At 41.7% G+C, this 18,523-nt stretch overlaps 1 protein-coding gene across 3 annotated transcripts in view; it reads right to left on the bottom strand.

The window, feature by feature from the left end:
- ibtk (inhibitor of Bruton agammaglobulinemia tyrosine kinase) overlaps window positions 1–18,523 on the bottom strand; it is a 59,796-nt gene that overhangs the window by 28,969 nt on the left and 12,304 nt on the right. For 2 of the 3 annotated variants that reach the window (XM_060922304.1, XM_060922305.1), the window contains exons 2-11: window positions 16,939–17,872; window positions 14,224–14,320; window positions 12,362–12,486; window positions 2,926–3,036; window positions 2,683–2,850; window positions 2,459–2,576; window positions 1,764–1,944; window positions 1,382–1,505; window positions 1,090–1,267; window positions 846–987 (exon numbers count right to left, since the gene is read on the bottom strand). In XM_060922304.1, coding sequence (XP_060778287.1) covers window positions 846–987; window positions 1,090–1,267; window positions 1,382–1,505; window positions 1,764–1,944; window positions 2,459–2,576; window positions 2,683–2,850; window positions 2,926–3,036; window positions 12,362–12,486; window positions 14,224–14,320; window positions 16,939–17,262 — 1,568 coding nt within the window. In that variant the 5' untranslated portion in view covers window positions 17,263–17,872. Of the gene's footprint in view, window positions 1–845; window positions 988–1,089; window positions 1,268–1,381; window positions 1,506–1,763; window positions 1,945–2,458; window positions 2,577–2,682; window positions 2,851–2,925; window positions 3,037–12,361; window positions 12,487–14,223; window positions 14,321–16,938; window positions 17,873–18,523 lie in introns of those variants that run through there. The other variant, XM_060922306.1, reaches the window with a different exon arrangement.

The raw sequence follows: 18,523 nt of genomic DNA, 5'->3' as shown, positions 1-18,523 counted from the left end.
TTTGCCACAGTCCATTTTAAATGAGCCTTGGCCCAGAGAAGACGTCTGCGCTTCTGGATCATGTTTAGATATGGCTTCTTTGAACTGTAGAGTTTTAGCTGGCAACGGCGGATGGCACGGTGAATTGTGTTCACAGATAATGTTCTCTGGAAATATTCCTGAGCCCATTTTGTGATTTCCAATACAGAAACATGCCTGTATGTGATGCAGTGCCGTCTAAGGGCCCGAAGATCACGGGCGCCCAGTATGGTTTTCTGGCCTTGACCCTTACGCACAGAGATTCTTCCAGATTCTCTGAATCTTTTGATGATATTATGCACTGTAGATGATGATATGTTCAAACTCTTTGCAATTTTACACTGCTGAACTCCTTTCTGATATTGCTCCACTATTTGTCGGCGCAGAATTAGAGGGATTGGTGATCCTCTTCCCATCTTTACTTCTGAGAGCCGCTGCCACTCCAAGATGCTCTTTTTATACCCAGTCATGTTAATGACCTATTGCCAATTGACCTAATGAGTTGCAATTTGGTCCTCCAGCTGTTCCTTTTTTTGTACCTTTAACTTTTCCAGCCTCTTATTGCCCCTGTCCCAACTTTGAGATGTGTTGCTGTCATGAAATTTCAAATGAGCCAATTTTGGCATGAAATTTCAAAATGTCTCACTTTCGACATTTGATATGTTGTCTATGTTCTATTGTGAATACAATATCGGTTTTTGAGATTTGTAAATTATTGCATTCCCTTTTTATTTACAATTTGTACTTTGTCCCAACTTTTTTGGAATCGGGGTTGTAATATTAAATGTTACGTAAAATGAGTGTAAATGTGTATCATATTCATGTACCTGGTTTTGGGATCAGACTGGAGCACCCCAAAGTTACGGCCCTTAGAGTCCATGGTAATGCTGACGGCTCGGTGGACGTAGGGTAGCCTTTCCAGCCGGATGCGCTCATACGCACTTCCACCCTCAGAATGACTGCACACATCTGCCAACAGAAAGTCCATTCACATTGACATCAAATCATTTCACAGGCCAGTCTAGGTCATATCTGTAAGAAGTACAAATTTAGTGCCGTTTAAGGTTTTACCTTTTTTATCCATACCCTTCTTGTATTCACCAAGCCACTGGCCACTAAAACCCTCACCATCCAGTGTGATGAACATCATTTTGTTCTTGCTAATGGCGATATCAGACATGAAGACCTGTCGCCCATAGGCCCACCTGCACGGTCTCAAAGAAGTGCCCACGGAGCGCCAGCAGAAAACCTGAAAGAAAACAAGACCATGAACAGACAGAAGGGGAGAACAAACAGCTTAAGTTTCTTATTTTAAGCACACCCAATACACTTTCTAGTGCTCTCATTAATACATATCACTCACCCTGCCAATCTCATCCAGGGCTAAGATGGATATCTTCTCTCCCCCACTCTCATTTAGGAGGTGCGGGTCTACCCTATGGTCCAAAGTGCCTCCAGTTACAAGAACCTTCTTGATGTTCAGCTGCCTAAAGGACAACAAATCTTAGCATCTACAAAGGACTAATGTGTGACCCAAAAAAAATTATGACTAATAATTATCAGTCAAAATAATGGGGATAACATGAAGCCACTGCCTGACCACAACGGTCAGGATTTATTACATCAGTTCATCAAACAAAATTTCACACAACACACTGCTGATGTATTAGTGAGAAATACACCCATCAGGCTTGACATTTCTAATCCAAGGGTCAGAGGCCTTGAAGCATTGCAAAATTGCTCACTTGGAGGCCAACTTCTTGCACTGGTAGTCAGCGAGCAAATAGATATCCCCTTTCTCCGTCAAACACACAGTAGCTCCATTACTGGCAGCAACCATGGCAATGGCGACATCCTTGTGGTGTAGAGCAGACACCTGCCGGGGCACAGTCACACACTTCTCCCCATTTGGGTCCAGCAGATAGCCTGTGTGTATACACACAAATTCAGACCAGAGCTCATTACATGGGGAACAGCCTATTAAAAATATCACAATGTATGTCAAATATTTGGCTTTTTGAAAAGTGCTCAGCAAGTTAACTGTCTGCAATATCTCATCTCATCTCATTATCTCTAGCCGCTTTATCCTTCTACAGGGTCGCAGGCAAGCTGGAGCCTATCCCAGCTGACTACGGGCAAAAGGCGGGGTACACCCTGGACAAGTCGCCAGGTCATCACAGGGCTGACACATAGACACAGACAACCATTCACACTCACACCTACGGTCAATTTAGAGTCCTGTCTGCAATATTCTTAAGGGAATGTTTAAATTTGTTAACTATTTGGAAGAAAAAAAAAAGTGCAATTTTTGCATTAAATTTGAAAAATTACTTGAAAACACACTGTGTATTGCAAAACTTAAATATTGTGGATCTTGCCATGGTCTTGCATCATACAAATAACCAATTACTCAGTGTCATTTCTCCTATTTGCTTCTTACCCAGTTGTCCGCCGTTTAGTCCAACAGTGTAAACTGCATCTCTCGTCCACAGAACAGTGTGAAACCTTCCAGCAGCAACACCAACCACATTCTTCCCTTTCAAACTCTTAGAAGTCACCTGCATCCAAAAATAAATGAAAGCTCAGACATGGGCATTCATCATCCTTTCAAACCGTATCCTGACGCAAGGCTTTCTCACAGAAACGGTTATGCAGTTTGCTCACCTGCTTGGGAACTTGGCTGGCAGCAGGAGGAGTCAAGCCCAGCTGGTGGTATGTGTTGAGACCAAAACTGTAAACATAGCCCTCCTCAGTTAGAACCACCGTGTGATCTCTGGCTGCAGCAACCTGTGAGCAATGATGGGAGACCAGCCCCTCCACCATACGGGGAACCTAAAAAAGAAACACAGTTAGAAAAACAAAGGGAATAACAACACAGTTCATAAAATAAAGCAAAGCAAGTCCCACCAAATAGGTCTGTTCATCCCCATGTCCAAGACGTCCTCCCTGTCCATGACCACAAGTGTAAACATGACCCTTCTGAGAAAGAAAGACAGAGTGGAACTTGCACACAACCACCTGGGAAAACACACACACACACTGTAGATTAAAAAGAAACAATAGTATAAATCAGTTAATCATTATATATATATATATATATATATATATATATATATATATATATATATATGTCACAACCTGAAAAACAAATGTTAACAATGCACTATTACAGCGCTGGAGTGTTCAGCTTTAGGAAGAGGCCATAAACCCTTTAGTGGCATCTAGACGGATACTTTGCAGACTAATATGTTCCAGCTGTCGTCTATTTAATATGTAGGCATTTTAGACTTTTCTTTCATGCCCATTTATTTCCATCTTCTGTTTGCTGTGGTTCAGAACGCACTGGAGAAGAACCACCAAAGCCAACCTCATAATTAATGCAAGATGCTCTTCAAAGCCCAACAAGCAATGAGATGTTCTGTAAAGCATTCTGTGCATGGGGCAAAAGTGCCCCCTACACACACACACACACAGTCTCTCGTCACACATGCTGGGCTTATTGAATTTGAGCGTGTTAATCATGAATTAATATTTAACACTATGCACCTGGAGAACAGTGAGGTTGGTCACAGTTACCTGAATTTCCATGTATAGGGCACCTGAGGGCTGATGAAAGTTAACGGAATGCGAACCCCTACAGACTGAGCATTATGAAATTAATGCCAACATGAATATCTTTGTTAGCAGCTTTCAGAAATTTAAATGCCATCAGAAGCTATTACAAATGAATCGCATTAAATTATTCAGACTTTGTCACTTCATGCAGGAAATTAAGAAACTAACAGGCAGTTTAAAGGAAAAGAAAGCACACGGTTAAAGTACAGTTATGAAGAGAGATTATGATATAAACTAACGATTCATGCGAATAATTGAAAATAAGAAGCTCACACAACCAAGATATCCATCTCCGAAAGTCAGTTTCTATGCAGAACTATACAGGATTTATAAAACAGCACATTTGCATCTCGTGTGCTCGGAACATTTTGAAGAAAATTGTTTCACTCAAACAACTCAGATGCACCGGGCATTAGGAATACCATACAAGCCAGCGCTGGCTCCAGATGCGGTTCCCACAATCTTCGGCCAAAAAGCAGACAAGACAAACGAGACAACATGGTCAGTTAAAAAAAACCAAACTCCATCCATCCATTATCTCTAGCCGCTTATCCTGTACAGGGTCGCAGGCAAGCTGGAGCCTATCCCAGCTGACTACGGGCGAAAGGCGGGGTACACCCTGGACAAGTCGCCAGGTCATCACAGGGCTGACACATAGACACAGACAACCATTCACACTCACATTCACACCTACGGTCAATTTAGAGTCACCAGTTAACCTAACCTGCATGTCTTTGGACTGTGGGGGAAACTGGAGCACCCGGAAGAAACCCACACAGACACAGGGAGAACATGCAAACTCCACACAGAAAGGCCCTCGTCAGCCACGGGGCTCGAACCCGGACCTTCTTGCTGTGAGGTGACAGCGCTAACCACTACACCACCCAACCCAAACTCTAAACTTCTATTTATAACTTGAACATTACAAATCACTTTATACTATTGCACTTTATAATATTTCTGCTGCTGCATAATTTAATTTAATACACTTCATATTCATTTCTGTACTGAGCCAAACTGCAACGAAATTTCATTTGGTGTACACTTGTTGCATACTGAATGACAATAAAAGGTTGTCTAAACCCCCTAAGTAGTCCGCAAAAGAGAAGTTCAAAGCCTAAGAAAAAACACTTTATGGCTTCCCTAACTTTTTATTAAACATGATACGTTATTTTGAGTTCCTTTGGGCATAAACGTAATAATTGCTGATACAGCTAAGCAGCTTGATGCTTGTTGCACGATGGGTGCCTTGCTTTGATTTAGTGTTGTCACAAAAGCCTTGGTAATTACTAACTAAAATAACGCCATAAATATTTCACTTGTGTGTAACCAGTTGATATGGTAATGCTTGTTTATCATGCTCATCATCGCTATTTGTGTCATTATTTGAAATACTTGAGAAAATCAGTGAAGAAATGTTGCTGGCACTATGGTCCATTTGTCGAATATGGCCGTGTACTGTAAGTGATGTCACGCTTTACGGAAACCATTTGGAAAACAGCTCAGGTGTTTCCGGCAATATTTCCACCTTTTTCTGTACAAGTGTGATATGATGCAAAGTTTCAGCCTTGTTTTACAGGTAAAGAGTTCAGATTTGTCCGTAAGTCAGGGTTGCATCTCATTAATACACCCTTTCAGATGGGGGGGGGGGGGGGGGGGGGGGGGTATATAAAAAAATAAAATCACACCCACACAACACACAGACATTGTCACCTTAGTAGACCTTTCGCTTTGCCCCTTCAGTACTGAAGAGCGACACTCAGCCTTGCACCCAAATGACATCACGCATCGCCCTTCCAACAGGCAACATTGCAGCCTATCTGCTACCTCACAAATATTGTATCACTAATAAAATAAAAGAAATTCATTTTAAGATTCTTCACAAGATTTACCCTACAAATGTAAATATTTCCAAATACACTGACATAAGTTTGAATTGTTCTTTTTGTGATAAAGAAGGTGAAACACTTGTACATTTATTTTTTTACTGTAAGATGGTAAAACAATTTCTAACAGACCTTAGTTTCTATCTTTTTGCGCAGCAGGGTCATTATGTTTTCACTCTTAAAGATATTTTCTTCTACTATGAAAACTCAACTGATTTATTGTTTGAATTTTTAGTTACTTTTTATATTTTACAGGCTAAGTTTTTCATTCATAAACAGAAATGGCAAAAGAATCAGCCTCTCTAATATTTTTATTCTAGAAATGACCTCTCTTCTCAACTCTCTTAAGTTTGTACGTAATAAGAAAAATACAAGACTTCTGAACGTTCTCTAATATATATTCCTCGTTTTTTTTTCCTTTTAGTTGATTAATGTAATTTACTTTGTCTTTATGTACTTGTTTGTCATTTGTTCTTGTTTTACCTTATTGTCACATGTCAATGTCATTGTTTTATTGCAATAAAAAAAAAACTAAAAAAAAAAAAAACATGGCAGCCTACTGGTGGCATTAGAGCAGTGATACAAAAACGCTCACAACTTTCTCATAAAATGGTCAAACATGCATGAAACTTTTCGTACAGGCTCTCAATATTACAAGCTACCAACCCATGCATGTATTTACGTTACATTTTCCATTCCTTTAACAGTGCAAGTACACATGCTCTTATTTATCAAAGTTGCATAAGGTCAAATCTGATTGTAAAACAAGTATACAAAAATTCCACCAACAGTTTCCTTATTAAATCAGCCGACCGTGAGTTGGCCTAGTGGTTAGCATGGCATCTCACGGTCGGGTCATACCAAAGACCATCATAAAAATGGTACCTACTGCCATCTGCCAAGGCATGCTGCAATACAGATGCAAGTGGGGAGTCAAACTCTCGCAGTTACCAGAGGACCCCCCCCACTGTAACCCTAGCTGTATAGGCAAGAGGACGAGGGCTATGGAAACGGAAATCGGCTGCGCCCGAGTGCATGGTGCGGGAAAGACTTTAGTGATCACAAGACACTAGTATTCCCACACATGAATATAATTGATCTTTTAAACATGCTGGGATATGCAATACCCTATAGTAATAGGACATTTATTGACCAAGCCCAGACGAAATAGAAATGCAGCTGCTGAGCTGGCTGAAAGGGCTTGGCGAGACTGGGCCCTGTGCGCTGTTGTGGTAAGCTGATGTGGCTAGTCTGTACAAAAAGCATCTTCTTGTCTTGAGCTTTGGTTATGTGAACCACATTGTAGTCAGCATAATAGAATGTGAAAATGTACAACATTTAAAAAACAAAACAAAACGAACTAGTCTGGTTTTACATTAAATGAAGATCAAGAACTACAAAACATGAAAGAGGCTGTTTGTAGCCAATGTTTAAACTAAAAACCCCACACTGTCAAATACAGGATCATGGGGGTTATTGTGCTTTAAATGTGAAAGCATTTAAGGCACAATAACCCCCATGTCTACACATAGCTTGCATCATCTTTATGGCATTTAAACACAAGGGCAGCTGGCCTGAGCATGTACAGCAGTATCAGCGAACAAAAGGATTGCACATACACAGGTTTTTGTGAGTGTGGCGCAGTGAAGCGTGCATTGCATGTGAGAGCTCTTCAGTGATCTTGAGAGCATGGAGGCACACATGCTTCCTCTTGTACGCCCAAGCCTACACTTTGCTCACAAGTCAAGTTAGTGCAAGTAAGGTAAAAGAGCCTGAAGTCTAAAATGTGTCATCTCTAATATTTAATTAGTATTGACAGTTTGTGCTTAATTAAAAATTAAAATAAGGTTTTCGGGCAGCACGGTGGCGTAGTGGTTAGCGCTGTCGCCTCACAGCAAGAAGGTCCGGGTTCGAGCCCCATGGCTGGCAAGGGCCTTTCTGTGCGGAGTTTGCATGTTCTCCCCATGTCCGTGTGGGTTTCCTCCGGGTGCTCCGGTTTCCCCCACAGTCCAAAGACATGCAGGTTAGGTTAACTGGTGACTCTAAATTGACCGTAGGTGTGAATGTGAGTGTGAATGGTTGTCTGTGTCCATGTGTCAGCCCTGTGATGACCTGGCGACTTGTCCAGGGTGTACCCCGCCTTTCGCCCGTAGTCAGCTGGGATAGGCTCCAGCTTGCCTGCGACCCTGTAGAACAGGATAAAGCGGCTAGAGATGATGAGATAAGATGAAATAAGGTTTTCAATTTACAGCCATCTATGTTTGCAATTTGCTGTTATTGTTTTGTTTTTTTTAATTTTTTCCTAAACTGTTATTACTAGTGAGGTATGTGTAAAAACATCATGGCTGTTGGAATCATGTCAAAGCCACCATATAATTTGCACTCAAATCACTGCTCGTTTTAATGTACAACAGGTGCAGATTTGTTCGTACATCATTTTTTGAGCTCAAATGTGTCATTTCTACATAACTTTACATAACTGTTTTTATTGGACTAACGTCACTGTAGTCTAAAATGGAATGCTCAGTTCTTTATATCTAATTGAATCAAGTCATTTTATAAAGAACCTCAAATAAAACTGTGCGACCTACAGTAGTACTTCTTGAACAGGTTTGATCTGTAAGGGCACAGGCTGTTTTAAACAGTCTTTTGCTAAGAAAGAACTGATCACATTTGTCTAATTTCAATACAATACCGATAACAGCGGTCTAAATGTTGATCTACTGCTAGATTCAGTTGCAAAGTTACGTGACCCATCACAGACAACTCACAACAATGTGCATCTTCTGTTCATGTGAGAAATGTGCATCAGTGTCAGACCAGGGAAGGCCCTGATACCAGTCCTCAGACCTATGCACCCTTAATCTCTGTCCAATTTCTGCTTCTGTTATGCAGGCTATAGTTCAGGTAGGCACTGGTATCAGATGGACTTAATTAAAAAACAAAAAAAAAAACCTAATTAGTTTTTTTTTTTTTTAAACAAAATTTGTTAATCAAAAGATAAGATGCTATTCAACATGAGGACGAACAGAATCATGGACATCTGGTCCAAGACCACTGGTTGCCATATTCAGTGGATAATAGATAATACACTGAAAAGCATAGTTCATCTTTAACGTAATCAATTCAGAGGTCATAAATCAGTTTTCATGATCAAGACTGAACAACACAAGTTATATTTTAGCAAAAGCTATGTTAGCAGCAGTTAGTCAGAGTGACCATCATATTCAACATCCATATCACATCAACTTAATACCCTGATGGAAGGAGGATAATGAGCTATGTTTCTCTATCAACTAGCCCAACTCATATAAACATGCACTGTGTAATCGGAAATTAGTCCTCAGGATTACTGAAAACAGGGCGGCATGTGGTTAGCACTGTCGCCTCACAGCAAGAAGGTCCTGGGTTCAAGCCTAGCAGCCGATGACAGCCTTTCTGTGTGGAGTTTGCATGTTCTCCTCGTGTCTGCGTGGGTTTCCCCCACAGTCCAAAGACATGCAGGTTAGGCTAATTGGTGGCTCTAAATTGACCGTAGGTGTGAATGGTTGTTTGTCTCTATGCGTCACCCCTGCTATGACCTGGCGACTTGTCCAGGGTGTACCCCACCTCTTGCCCATAGTCAGCTGGGATAGGCTCCAGCTTGCCTGTACAGGATAAGTGGTTACAGACAATGGATGGATGACTGAAAACGAATGTACACCTATCTGCGCAGATGAGACTTCATGGAACTCCTGAGGTCAGCTGAGGCCTATCCAACTGTTTTAAACTACTCAGTTTATTGTCTTTGTAAATACGAAACATTTTTCAGCAAATCATAGCTTTGAAATACTTAAACACTTAAAGCATATACGCAGAGCCATGGCCTCGCTTTCGTTTATAAATGCCTTGAGACCTCAAGAATGGCAGAAGAATAGTTAAGCGTTAACAATAAATCTAATATAGTAATTTTTACAATTAAAGTGATTTATATAGGTAGCGGTCTGAGTGAATGACCTTGACGTCCGTACCGTCACAGCAGGAAGCCTATCGGTCTCATCGCCATTTCCGCTATACTAAAACACAGAGCTGACTGCAACTCCGATCCTCCATCTTGAACTAATTTATCACCATGTCATGTAGATGCGTTTTTGGCAGGTGCAGCAACATGACAGAAGGTGGATTTACGTTGCATTCATGGCCCAAGAATGTTCAAACTGCAAAGATTTAGACGCGTTTTGCGAGAAGTTCACGAGCACACTGGGCGCCTATGAAGTGTTCTCTCCTCTGCTCTGCACATTTTACTGAAGACTCGTACGAGACCTCTGATCTGTTGAGGAGCGTTAGCTATAAGCCCGTATTGAAAGAGGCTGCAGTACCAACAATTAAAGGAAACTACAAGAAAAGTATTTATTTATTTTTTAAAGGAAAGTGAGTTCAGTTGCACCAGTCCTCACGGAATGAGCCGAGGGTTGTTGGTAAAACCCGGGCTGGAACGGGACGAGACATATCGCTCGGGCAGTGACCTCCCTGCAGTTGTTGCTAAAACCGGTGAAATCATGTTCCGTCCCGGGTTTTAGTAATTGCCTGAGCCCAGCAATAATGGCGGAATACTCCGTATGAAGAAAATGGAGAATGAGTGGAGCAGCTGTCTGATTTCTAAACTGGATATCGCTGCCATCTCGCCCTTACGTGGAAGAAGCGAATGAACGGAGAACTGAACAAACAACTGAAAGTCAGATTGTTTCAAAAACAATCGGCCTTCAGGAAGCGAGAACACAGACGGGTAAGCTCGACTCTCATTTGGATATAAAACAAAAACAACACGTTGTTTACCTGCATTTAAATTAATACATGTAACTTGTATTGTGTGTTTAAGTTATCGGTATAAGATTATTTAATTTGCTTCATAATGTGATTGTCTCAGTTCATCTGATTATTTAATTCACCTTTTACGTTTTATCACTGAAAATGCATTCATGTACATGTATGTTGCATAAGTTATAACACCTATCCTGTTTTAATGAGAGTCAACCCACAATCAGTGAAGTCAAATCAGTCTTAGTTGAGCAAGTCGGTAACGGTATTTCTTACTTTCACCATAAATTTATTTATTTATATGACTTTGGTGTATAGCTGTAAAAGGCTTCGGCCTTCAAACCGGTTCCTGCAGTGACGTCACGCACTCAGGGCTGGCTGGCTCAGCTTGAATGCCAACTTTGCAGTCGATTTTAACTCTCAAAAATATATATTTTTTTATTCCCATTTATGCAGCATACAAGAGTCAAGGTTGGAGATACTATCCACTCGGACATTTATTTAAAAATAAAGGCTCTGCGTATCTCCTTTAATTGAAAAAGTGAGATGTTCATAGAAGTTCAAGAAATCAATTTCTTGTATTAATCTACAATTTGCAATTATTTAAAAATACATTCTCCGGGGACCGGTGAATAGTTGGAGTTGATTGTGTGTTCATCACATGACAGCAAATGCCTCTTCATGGTGAAGAAAAAAAAATTAAAGGTGCCAAATTATTCTGCTTTTCCACAAGTTAACAGTTCCCTGAGGTCTTAATGAAATATCTGAGACATGCTTTGGTCCAGAAAAAAAAAACAAAAAAAACACAATGATAAAGCACCAAGGCTCCCTTCTAACCCTGTCTCCACAGCCTTGCTTAAAAATAGCCAATTTTGCCGCTTTTCCACTACCAACGCGGCTGAGCCGGGCTGAGCCGTGCCGTGCTGAGGTGGGCTGAGTCGAGCTGAGCGGGGCTGTTGGCGTTGCATTTCGACTACAACCGTGCTGAACCGTGCTGGCTGGAAGTGGGTGGACACATTGGGTGGAGATAGCGAAAGTGGGTGGACGTCACGTGATGTCGTTAGGCGGCGCAAACAGTGACATCAGTGACCTTTTAAGCGGTAGTCTCACGACCCGGATAGTAAACAATAAACATGGAGTTGTTAGTGTTGCTGGTCTTGGTGCTGTGGCTTGTTGTCACCGACAACCCCAACAGATACTGGCAAGAGCATATAGATGAGGCGAGGCGCATAAGGCTTCAGAAATTCTCGTAATTCGTAATTCTTCTTCTTCTGGGTTTACGGTGTTTACAGATCCCAGCGTGCTCGCGGGGCGTGTGGGCATGTGAGGACACTCCTCCTCACCAATCAGTGCACAGGGAGTGTCTCCTCACACCCCTAGCCCCACTCGGCTCGGTTTGGCTCGCTTCAGCCCTACTCCAAAACCGTGCGAGTTTTGGGGGCTGAGCAGGGCTGAAGCGAGCTGAGTCGTGCTCTTCTGAGGTAGTCGAAACGCGAGCCGTGTCGGGCTGAAGTGAGCTGAAGCGAGCTGAAGTGAGCTGAAAAAGGGTAGTGGAAAAGGGCCATTTGAGTACTCATTCCTTTAAATGATAATGAGCTACTGTTCAGCACACCCTCCTCTTCTGCTGGCCAATCAGGTAGCACTTTCCTCATGAATATTTATTCACAAAGGCAGTTCTCAAGTCATGAGTGAAGATACACAGATAAGGGGGCGGGATAAGTCTAATAAGCTCCTTGTGACCAAGAAAGGGGAGCCAAATCTGTACAGCTTGTTGAAGCACGTTTTCTGAAATAGGCAGCCCAAAAGAAACTAACTGGGTGTCTTATTTCAGAGTTTGTGGGTTGGTAGGCACTCCAGATACCCAAATGTATGTGCAGAAGCACTGAAAACGTGAGCTTTCCATAAAATGTTTCATAAAAAAAAAAAAAGTTAAAAGTCCAGAAATTCATACAGCATGTTCAGCTGATCTACTACTAGGGAATGTGAAAATGGAACACACTTAAAAGGACTTAAATGTAATCTTCCTAAACTTGTTCAAAAATTACCTGCTTAATATAAACCCCAGTTCTGGTAAACAGGTCCACAATCTCAGGATTGTGTCTACTCTCCTGGTTTCCATGTCCAAGGCTAAAATTGGTATTGTTACCCCAGGTGTACACTTCAGTGGGATCTGGTGGATGAGAGCAGAGAAGCTGACCCAAACCTTTAACATTAGGCCAAAAAAAAAAAAAGAAAAAAAAAAAAAAAAAAAAAAAAGTGTGTGTGTTTCCGGTTACCCGACCGACCCTAATCCGTACCGCCCGACCCTAAACTTTTTTTTCGTTTTTTTCCCAGTCGCGACTTTTACATATAACCCAACCGCGTGAACCGGACGTTTTTGTCAGTCACTGGGAAAATCAGGGCTTTCCACAAGCGCCGGGCTGTCGGCCATACAGCCGACTACACAATTAAGTCCAGCCGGCTACTTTAATGACTTATTTTTGTAGCCCACAGGCTCTAAATATTAATTTTCGATTTTAATAAAATTAAATGTTTATCTAACGGACTGACAATGTCAAACTGAACCACACTCATTTAAGTTGTGATTCGCGCTGTTTGTACCGATAATAACCACAAATTCCCCGCCGACTTCGTTGATCAGGGGAGAGTAACTCATCCGCGGCCCCGACATGCGGTGTGCGCGCGCACTCGGCGGAGGCAGTAGTGTGTCGGGGCCGTCGGAGGGAACAGAAGCAGAGATAACGCTTATTTTGTTTTTCACCTAGAGACATGATTCAAACTTTAAAACAGAGACAAAATTCTCCTGTGTGGATCTGGCATTCAACTTTTTTGCTAGGTTCTATACTTTTTGATCAGTCACAGATCAAACACCATGATCAAATCTGGAGAAATTCAGGCTTTATAATGGGTGTCTATGGCGTTACACACCAGTGGCGCTCAGGAGTTTAGAGTGGAGGCAGCTTGAAAAAAAAAGCTCTAACTTTCTCATTTAAACTGTTTTCTCAGCCACAAGTTTCACTCTACACACACAACTTTCTCAAAAGTTGTAGTCACACATTGTGTGAATCAAGACAAGTGTATCCCTGAGCGATAGGATTTACAGTTTTTGAATGAGAAGCCTGAAAGTGAGGAGAGGACAGCCGCGCTCTCCCATAGACTCACATTATAAACGTGGCAGCGCTTTTACTGCAAAATCAGAAAAGTCACTTGTTTTTAACTCGCTCTAGTGTCCACATTTTTTACACTAGGGACAAAAAAATTTACATTACTGTGTTCATGGGAGCCTTGTAGCACTCAATGTGAAAGAATTTTGTGAATAGCTCCTTCCGTTTCCGTGTAAATCAGCGTTGTTCGAGGAGAGGGAACTCTGAGAAAAGGCGCTCTTTGCTTGTTATATTGTGTCTTTTCCCTGCACCGTTACCAAGGCGACGAGCTGCACTCAGGGAGCAGAGAGGGGCGGGGCTGCTCTCTCTCTCTCTCTCTCATGGTGTATTGAGCTGTTATATTTACACAAAAATTCATGTTAAAAGGTGTCTCATGCTGCATCAGATTCATCAGAAGGTGGTAACTCAGGTGACCTGCAAAGAAATTCATTATATTTTGTGAAATTATTCCTGTCTAAATATAGGTTATGGCAGCCATCTTGAAAAAAAAAATTCGAAAAAAAAAAAAAAAGCCTGCCTACCGACCCTAGTTTTGAAATCTACGTAACCGGAAACACACTTTTTTTTTTTTTTGGCCTTACACAATACAATTTATGATGTAATAACATTATGGTGTGATGCATATGACCATCATTATTGCAATTATTCATATGATTCCAAGCAGGTAAATTTCTTTTTCTATAAGAAATGCCAAAATGGTACATATAGCAAAAGTTCACTGATTACGACTAAATTTTAATTACCACTGCTGTGAAAGACAACATGAGCTGGGCGGTCCTTCATAGTTAGATCCAGAACAGAGAGTCCCTCCTTATCCAGGGTAGAAACTGAACCGCCACGCTGCAAGCCAAAAGATACAATATGCAATAATTATTCACCTGTAATTTATACCACAGTACATAAAATTCTCAAAATCTGATTGGTCAGGAGTTGATCAATTTTCTATAACAGCAAAACTATGACAATTGTACTGGCCAAAAGGCAACTCACAAATTTATATTAAATGCTTATATTCATGCTTGTTCTATTATGTAATTGTTTCTATAACATCATCTCTGTGAATTAGACTTGTATGGCAGATACCACAAAAAAAATTCAAGTCCGGAAATAAACTGACTAACGTGACAAATTATATCATGTTGTTTTGCAAAGAAAAATATATAATGCTTGATAGAGTGAAGCTTTCGGAATGAATGAATGAATGAAGAGACTTATATGTAACATTTGCAGAAGGAGTCTCCAGTGTTGGCGCTTTCAGTCAGCAGTAAAGCTGGACCTGAATTCTCTCACGACTGGAAAGTCTAAAGACAGCAGTCCAAAGGATGTTTTTTTTTTTTTATACATCTCATTATCTCTAGCCGCTTTATACTGTTCTGCAGGGTCGCAGGCAAGCTGGAGCCTATCCCAGCTGACTACGGGCGAGATATATTTTATATTATATATATATAAAAAAAGCGGCACAGTGGTTAGCGCTGTCGCCTCACAGCAAGAAGGTCCGGGTTCGAGCCCTGTGGCCAGCGAGGGCCTTTCTGTGCGGAGTTTGCATGTTCTCCCCGTGTCCGCGTGGGTTTCCTCCGGGTGCTCCGGTTTCCCCCACAGTCCAAAGACATGCAGGTTAGGTCAACTGGTGACCCTAAATTGACCGTAGGTGTGAATGTGAGTGTGAATGGTTGTCTGTGTCTATGTGTCAGCCCTGTGATGACCTGGCGACTTGTCCAGGGTGTACCCCGCCTTTCGCCCGTAGTCAGCTGGGATAGGCTCCAGCTTGCCTGCGACCCTGTAGAACAGGATAAAGCGGCTAGAGATAATGAGATGAGATATATAAATTCACTTCAAGAAAGTATGACTGTTTAAAGCCAATATAAGTGAGAACAGGAACCATGTTTTTCAACAGCCACCATTTACCTTGACGCTTTGCACACTATTGGCATTATCTTTACCAGCTTCATGAGGTAGTCACCTGGAATGCTTTTTAATTAACAGGTGCCTCGTCAAAAGTTAATTAGTGCAATTTCTGGCCTTCTTAATGTGTTTGGGATCAAACAGTAAATAATAAAAATACAGTAAAATGGCCCTATTCCACAACTGTAATAATCCATATAATATGAAGAACTGCTCAGCTAAGTAAAGAGAAACGACATCCATCATTACTTTAGGACATGGAGTGCCTTAATACAAATAAAGAAAAAACATTTAATTACAAAGTGTGTCCAAACTTTTGACTGGTACTATTGTGTGTACACAAACTATAGCGGTGTAAAGGGGTGTTCACACGGCACATATTTGCATCGATGCTGCACCGATGTATTTTGTTGCGATATATCTTACACCGGTGTAAATTTTGTGGAGCGTTCACACGTCACAACCTGCTTACTAGAGAGAAGTGTGTTAGCACCGGTGCAGCCCCACTTGCGTTCACACGGCAGTTTTTGCGACCGTGCTATGCGACAGTAATAATGCGGAAATTAAATATGCGCATGCGTGAAAATGTACTTCCTTTTCCCGATTGTCATGGCATCACGAAGCGCCGGGAAAACAACGTGGATGAAGACACCAGTGTTGGCAGATACTGTTGACGTTTTCCAGCCCAAAATATGTTCAAATCCACCAAAATGCACTTAAAACCACCCAATCTGGCAACACTGGAAGACACGCAGTTCTGTTGTTGTTGATATTCGCCATTTTGGAAGCGCAAAATACCAGGATGCAAATTATGCAATGCCTGTATGTAATCAACTCTCCTCACGCGTAGCGAGTCTACCCCTGTAGCGTTCAGACGTCCCATTTTATATCGGTGCTGCCCCGCAAACTACTCCGGAGTAAATTTCTTAAACCACCTCCCGAGCAGGGTTGGATTTGCACCGGTTTAAGCAGCTTAAGGGCTACACCGGTATAACTTTGTACCGTGTGAACGCTCTACCGGGGCAGCCCCGGTGCTACACCGGAGTAAAAGTTGCCGTGTGAACACCCCTTAAGAGGAATAAAAGCAGTCTAGAACATGCTGTTATTGGAAACTTTCACTTCATATCAGGATGCATCGTACCACCTTGTCATTGATTATTTTTCTAAAACAGCATGGCACAATTTGCTTTATTCCTTACTTAACTGATACTTTAGGGATAAGTAGGAATGGGCAACATCACAACACTGATTCTCTACAGTTTGTTTTAAATGATGTACTTTTTATCCTTGTGTTTAGTTTGCTGAAGCTTTATTTAAAAATGACTTGTTAATGTGAGTAACGAAGCCAATCGAGGGTACAAGTATATAATCGTTTAAAATAATAAATTGTTATACATTGGGTCTTCATCAGATCACCCACTCTTACTCTCAGTTTGGCATTAATGTGGGCTTTCCACATGTAAAGCACAAATCATCCTGATGAACAGACATTTTGCTTAATTAATCAAATCAATTCCAGATCATTCAGTTTGTATCAAGTTCCAAACTAAGTTCACCTTGATGAGGGCCATGAGACAGTGAATTTGTCCATAGAATGCACTGCGGTGCACAGCTGTCCAGCCCGACTCCTTGTCCTTCAACAACAGGTCAGCATTCTTGCTGTCCAGAAGCCATTCGAGCAAGGCTCGTTTTCCCAATGAAGCAGCAAGATGGAGTGCTGTGCGGCCGAACTCATCCTTCAGCGTGGCAGCATTATGGCAGTAAGTTGACAGGAAGGTCTTTAGCTGTCCTTCTGAGCCACCCGTAAGAGCAGCCACAATCACCTCCGCATGACGTGGTGAATGGCATTTTGCTGTGCATTCTGGGGTTATCAGACTCATCTTACTCCCTTTCCCACAATGCCTTTTTGCACCCTTTTCCCCCCACTAAATAAAACTCTGCCCTGCTCTACCACTGTCTTACCTGCTAATAAGGCCCAATAACAATCAGGTATGCCACAATAACTTAAGCAAACTGCACTGAAAACCTGATTATAAAACTAAACTTGCCATACACCTACATGCACAAAAAAAAGGGGGGGGGGGGGGGGGGGGGGTGCTCCCTGTCCAAACTTTGGGGTGCTAGAATTGTGCAAGTGTTGGGTTTCCACCGCACCCTAGCAACCCCAGGGTGAAAGTCAACCTTGCCTCAGTCCACCATGTCAACAACGTGACCCACACGACACAGTGCTGGAAAAAGCATCAGTGGCATCATTAACTGATAAATATTTGGCTATTTCTTTTCTGTACAAAACTTTACAAACATATATATTCTCAGTTTTGCAAAAATACTTTCTTTGTAATAGTTCTCTAGTTTAGCTTAATGTGCAAAAGGCAACAAACTCTGAAACCACCTGAAAAGTCCATCAAACAGTCCATTCAGTTTGAGGGGAAAGACCCCTTCCCCTCAAAACACACTACCTTTTTAAAACTCCATAATTGTAAGTGGTACCTGTGTAGAAAAAAAGGACAGATTAGTTAACAGGTGCGTATATTAGTACTATTAGTACAAAATTTGCTGGTTTCCAAACACTGCTGTCAAACATGTTAATGTATTATTATAACACAAGTGCAATAAAAACTAATAAATCTTAAACGTTTTAACAATGTAAAACATTTAAGGTGTCTGAATGTGCCACTTTATAAATCATCACTTTCAATATAAGAAATGCTATCTTCAATGCTAAGGGCCTCTGCATGCTCTTGCGACAAGGCTTTCGCAGATAGCTTTTCGCAGACAGTTGTAATTTATTGTTGAGCGGGGAGTAATAGGCGTGCGCGATGTTATTCACCGCCACAACGCAAGGGGGCGCGAAGTCGCGAAATCGCTAGGAGTAGTTGGTGGGTGTGGTTAGTGGAGTGTTTATCCTCCGGTTACTTATAATGACTAGAACTGGAGTCGTATAGATGTACGTACTTCCTCACTTCCTCGATCAACCGCTCTTCGTGCTGCTCCATCTTCGCTCATGTTTTTAAAAATGGTGGTAGTGAAAACAAACCAAACCGGGAAAGTAGGGAAGCGGAAGTGTGTGTACAGCGGATGTAGAGTGGACCAATCAGAGCCCTCTTGTCTGCGAGGCTTCTGCAGTGGTCACAATTTTTG

The sequence above is a fragment of the Neoarius graeffei genome, chromosome 5, assembly GCF_027579695.1.
Source record: "Neoarius graeffei isolate fNeoGra1 chromosome 5, fNeoGra1.pri, whole genome shotgun sequence".
NCBI classification, from domain to species: Eukaryota; Metazoa; Chordata; class Actinopteri; order Siluriformes; family Ariidae; genus Neoarius; species Neoarius graeffei.
This window is presented reverse-complemented; position numbering and strand designations above follow the sequence as displayed.